The sequence below is a fragment of the Triticum dicoccoides genome, chromosome 7B, assembly GCF_002162155.2.
Source record: "Triticum dicoccoides isolate Atlit2015 ecotype Zavitan chromosome 7B, WEW_v2.0, whole genome shotgun sequence".
Lineage (NCBI taxonomy): Eukaryota > Viridiplantae > Streptophyta > Magnoliopsida > Poales > Poaceae > Triticum > Triticum dicoccoides.
In genome coordinates, this window is record NC_041393.1 from 20035320 (window position 1) to 20040971 (window position 5652).

Genomic DNA, 5652 nt, shown 5'->3' on the forward strand with positions numbered 1-5652 from the left:
CATAACAAAAGCTTGTCCGAACTCAGCCAGAAGGCTATGAAAAGGTAGCAACATTTACAGTGCATCTAACATTTATCGCAAACCAGTTGCAAGCATCGATGGCCATAGAACAAGCTAGCTACTCAATTTTGTCTAGTATTTAAAGCAACGTGGTGTTTATATAATTGCTTACCAGGGGTAAAAGTCCCTTGAGGAAGAAGGGCCATGACAAAGGCAGAAGAAGAAAGAACTGCAGCGCTCATTATTTCCAAACGTTGAATTAACCATTCAGTTGCTGCAAAATTATAGAAATACGGACTGGCATTCTTGTCAACAAGATCCAAATTTTTTTCAAAGAAACGATCTTCTTCCTCGAAGGCCCTTATTGTTATAGCCCCTGAAATTGATTCACCTAAGTGATTCGCTAGAGCAGACTTGGTTGTACCATTAATCCGCATCAATTCCTTGGCCGAGGCTAGATAGTACCTCTGCATAACCAAACATAACAGGTTTCAGTTAATGAGAACTTTGAATACAAAAAACAGGCTGATTCACCCTCAGACAAAAAATAGCAGCAGAGAACAACAATTTTTTTTAGCCGGGATAACCCCTTTCCATTACTCACATAACGGAAATCAGAGAACAACAATTGGTGAATGAAATAAAAATAATCACAGAAATTATGCTTAGCAATAAAGAAACGAAGTTATACCAATTACCTGCAACCTAATTGCCAAAACTATCATTGGCACAGCCACAAATAGAACTTGCCATGTAACAGCAGCCAATACCCCTAGATTTGTATATGCATTTAAGCTGGTACCAAGGCTCAGCACGAAGGCAAATGGAATATCAAGGTCAACGATACTCAAATCTGAAGAGACCTGCATTAGATGAAAGGAGAACAAGTTAATCCATCATGAGAAAACCTCTGGGTGTAAAACGTAACTGGATTTTTTTTTGTTTGACATTCGATTAAGAACTCTTACCCGGCTAAGAATCCTTCCTAGAGGAGTAGAATCAAAAAAGGACATTGGTGCACGGAACAATGAATTGAGTAACTGGGAAAACAAGGATCTTGACGACTGCATCCCAAGAACGACGACTCCTAAAGATCTTGATAGCAAGAAGATCATTGTGCAAGCTCCGATAATAATGTACACAGAAATTAACTTCAGCATACTAACATGAGGATTTTGGACATTAGCAGCCATCCATGAATTCTGTAATATTTGCCCGGCTATGAAAATTATGTGAGAAATCATACACAAGGAGAAATACAGGAAGCCTTTCTTCTGGCGCAGGTAAAGCATATAAGGCTTAACACCTGCATCCCCTGTTTCTCTTTCCTCTTTCTTGATCAGTTGATCTTCCGGTGATGGCTTCACAGACTCTGTATATCTGCTTCCATGAATACCAACTGTCTCCTTGATTGATACTTCCTTAGCTCTTTGATTGTGTGTGTTGTTATTGAGATCCGAAACACCCATCGTATCTTTATGGGCATTTACAAGGTCTTTAAATTCTTCACAATCTGCCAATAGATCCTGATAAGGTGCAGACCTAATAACCTCTCCATCTGACATTAACTGCCAAAAACGACCACTAGTTTTAGATGACATCAACAAACAAACAAACAAAAGGCCAGTTACATATAAATATAGATTATAGAGGAACAAATATCATCAAATGGTGAATTTTTCGAAGTGGAGGGAGGTACCAAAATGGAGTCAAATGCAGGTAGAAAATCAACTTGGTGGGTCACCAAAAGAACAGTCTTGTCTGATAGAGCACTCATGACATATTCCTGTTACAAAGAGCTTTGTAAAGCAGTTCACAACCAAATAGTAATACAATCTGCATCTGCTGAATATGATCCTTACATTGAAGAGACTTGTGGCTGTATGGGCATCAACAGCACTGAAAGGGTCATCAAGAAGATAGATGTCTGCATTTTGGTATAGTGCACGAGCAAGCTGGACGCGGTGCTTCTGACCACCACTAAGATTTACTCCTCTCTCCCCAATTTGAGTACGATCTCCATATGGCAACATTTCAAGGTCCTTGACCAAAGAGCACCTCGCGAGTGTGTTGTGGTATCTTTCCCTGTCCATCGACGATCCAAAGAGAATATTGTCTTGCACGGTTCCTGTTTGGATCCATGCATTCTGAGAAATATATGCTATTTTCCCGCATATCTGGATCTGAAATGTTTTATGCAAACATCAAGAGTTTGATATTAAGATGTTATGAGAAAAATGAATTGAAGTACTTCATGTTGGCAAATATTGTAAGGCATAATTTATATAAAAACTTTGCAAATCGAACATAACAACTTTGAACATGATGCTGCTGTCAACAGGCTATGTTTTTTCTAAGCATGTCTAAATGCCTAAACTCTGAATATGGCAGATATTTCATGAAAAGATGGTGTTACTAAAAAAACATACCGTTCCTTCAGTTTTGGGGACCTCACCAAGTACAGCAGCCAAAAGCGTCGACTTTCCTGATCCTACTTCTCCACAAATTGCAATCTTTTCTCCAGCTTTGACCAACAGATTTATATTCTTTAGAGTTGGTTTTGATGTATCCTCATCCCACGAGAAGCTACACGAATTCATCGCTATAGGGTAATCAACGCCAACATAGTATTTCTTCCTAACTTGCCCGTTTAGCTCAGGTGCATCAAGGAAGTTTGATACCCGAGTGAAAGCAACCTTAGCCTGTATCACAACTGCAATAACATCCGGTATCGTCCTAATTGGATCTTGCACGAGACGTAGAGTTGCCACAAAGGTGAAGACATTGCTAGCATCAAGAGGGATTTTCAAAAGATAGCATGTTACAAAGGTCGCAGCCGAAACCAAAGCAGGAGAAGACCAGAACAGGAAACCATTGTATGTCCTCCTAAGCTGGAATGCTTGCAACCACTTGTACTCAACCTCCCTTAACCCCTCGATGACCTTCTTGAAGTGGGCTTCCCATGCATAAAGTTTCAAGACCTTCATATGAACTAGTGACTCGGACATGGCCTTCAATCTCACATCCTGTGCTTCCATAAGTTTACTCTGAAATTTGTGTTGCAGTCTGGCCAATGGAAGGTTGCAGAGTACGGTGAGAATGATGACAATCAACGATGAAATAGTTGCAGCACCAACCGCATTGTATAGAATTGCCAGCGCAATGCAAAGCTGAACACTTGTTGTCCATGTTTGATGAAACCAGTATGGGAATTCCCCGATCCGGTAAGCATCAACGGTCACATAGTTCATAATTTCTCCAGAAGAGTGATTCATTTTCGCTGCATTTGATAGCTTCTGTTGTTTCTTATAAATAGCTGCTGACAGAAGTGACCTCACCTGCAATCCTAATCTCCGAGTGCGGAAATACCACTGTCTCTGTGACAGTGATTCACCGCATTTGCAGATGAACATTAGTGCAGCGAGCACATAGCCTTCGTACTTAAAGGTCTCTTTCCCAAGTGACACATTGATGAATGCCTTGAGAATTACTGGGCCGGTGGACAAGGTGAGAACCTTGAGCAGAGCAAAGAAACCCGAGACCAAGATGGCACGCTTGTGACAAGAAACAATAGTCCAGAAGAATGACGGTGTGGCATGCACCGGCGACTGCTTCTTGTCATTGAGCTTCTCCATGAACATCATGTACTGGTTGTGTGCTCGATCTGTGGTGCCTAAGAGTGGCATGTCTTTGTCCTCAAGGGGCTTCTCAAAGCCCATCTTCATGAGAGGATTCAACCATGAAAACCACATCTCGCTGAAAAATCCAGCAGTGGCAAAGGGAGTGACCTGATGAGTCTCAGAATCAGCTACCTCAACGCCTGTCTCCTCTGTGTTGAGGGGCTTGTATAAACCATTTCCAGTTTCTCCATCACCCTCTTCATCACGGCTGTGCTGAATGCCGTAAATGAGGAGGACAACTGCACCTGGCAAGCACAGAACATCCAAGCAGCCCTTGACGGCGACCATCTTCCCTGCAACAATAGCAACAACCGAAGAACAGCAGACAAACGCCGCGTCAACGGTCAGCAAGGCCGGCCAAAATTTAACGAACGCCGGCCCAAGAAACCGAGGCCTGACGCTGAAGGCGAAGCCAGCAAGGGTCAGATTCAGTCCCTGGGATAATGTCACAAGCCACCAGTGTGGAAGGTAAACAGCAGAAGCGTCCTGACTGGAGCCACCCCACAGCATCGACAGCCCCAGCCCGAGGTAAGCCACACCCAGGCAGGCGTTGAACACCACGGCAGAAAAGTGCAGCGGGGAGCTGAGGCTGAGCGCGACGAGCTGCCGCGCCGACGCTCTGCTCTGTGGAATTTTGACAAGCAGCTGGAGGGCGAGCGCGAGCAGGAGCAGCGCAGCGACGCCGGTCGCCGCCAGATGGTTGGTGCAGGTGGAGGAGTCGAGTATCTGCTTCAGAGCGCATGAGGCGGCGTCTTGGCCGGAGCATACCGGGCTCCCACTCCCGCACAAGCTCGTCGCCCAAGACGAACCTGTTACAGAGCATGGCGTTCCCGGAGTTCAGTTGGCTGCCGATCGAGAGGTGGCAGAGGAGGAAGTTGAGGAGGGGATTGATTACTTGTGAGGGAACCCATCCCCATCTGGTGGTGGTTGGAGGTGGATGAGCAGCTCCTGTCTCTGCCCTGCGCCAGCCATGAAACAGGAGGGAAACTGGTTAGGACAAGAAAAGAGACGCTCTGCTCCAAGAAGGAGCAGACAGAGAACAGACATGGACGAAAACTAGCCGTACTGGAACGCAAATCTGACGAGATTACTCTAGGGGGAATCTCAGTGGTCGCTGGAACGCAAAGAGTTGACGGTGTCGCATGAAAATCCAAGCATGGGAGACTGCTAGCAACAAATCCAAACCCCCACACAAACAGACACACAGACAGACAGACAGACGCCAAGGAAAAGACAGAGTATTTATCTGGACGGAGACCCTTTCCGTGTGGAGTAAAGTAAGCAATGGTGCAAAGTGTTGACCTCTGGGCTGCCGGTGAGTGCTCCGGTGGCTTCTTGGTCGCCGGGAGCTTGACGAAGGAAGGAGCAATGGTGGCTGCTGCTAGTAGAGTAGATACAGCAGCTGCAGCAGGTCTGGCTCGGCGCATCAAAGCTCTTTTATTGGTGCTACTGCTGCTACGGGGACGGCGCGTCACTGCGACGCCGGCGGAGGAGGAGGAGGAGGATTGCCCGTAGCAATAACTGCGGGCTCCGTGGCCACGTGTTGCGGCGTTTCGGGGCTGGGCGGTCCTGGCCTGGACCCGGGATGCATCGACTATGGCCGGTTTTTCTCCCTGCAAAAACTATGGTGATTTTTTATAGGGTTGCATGTATGCTGGTCGCTCGCCTTCTTTTTTTTTTTTTTTTGAGGAAAAAAAAAGAGAGTTGGCTTTAGACAGAGGGATCATGATGGATCATGATTGACTTGGCCACATGATAGACGAGATAACAGCTGCCGCACGGTGTCTTGCTTCAGGCAGATAGCCTGAGCTTTTGGGCACTTAACGATATATTCTTCAAAGAATTTATGCTTTTGTTGTGTGTGATTATGTTGTTGCCCTAGCAAACTATTTTTATTTTCGGTGCGGCACTTGAACTTGTTGTATGGATGTGATGGTTGTTTTATTTATAAAGCGGGGTTAAAAGCCTGTTG

The 5652-nt window shown here is 45.3% G+C and overlaps 1 protein-coding gene across 3 annotated transcripts in view; it reads right to left on the minus strand.

Annotated features, from left to right (window-relative positions):
- LOC119337216 (ABC transporter C family member 10-like) overlaps positions 1–5212 on the minus strand; it is an 8460-nt gene extending 3248 nt beyond the window's left edge. For 2 of the 3 annotated variants that reach the window (XM_037609338.1, XM_037609336.1), the window contains exons 1-8: positions 4983–5212; positions 4576–4639; positions 2430–4489; positions 1863–2183; positions 1700–1786; positions 969–1568; positions 699–863; positions 173–467 (exon numbers count right to left, since the gene is read on the minus strand). In XM_037609338.1, the coding sequence (XP_037465235.1) occupies positions 173–467; positions 699–863; positions 969–1568; positions 1700–1786; positions 1863–2183; positions 2430–4489; positions 4576–4597 (3550 nt within the window). In that variant the 5' untranslated portion in view covers positions 4598–4639; positions 4983–5212. Of the gene's footprint in view, positions 1–172; positions 468–698; positions 864–968; positions 1569–1699; positions 1787–1862; positions 2184–2429; positions 4490–4575; positions 4640–4746; positions 4922–4982 lie in introns of those variants that run through there. The other variant, XM_037609337.1, reaches the window with a different exon arrangement.
- Between the last annotated feature and the right edge of the window lie 440 nt (positions 5213–5652).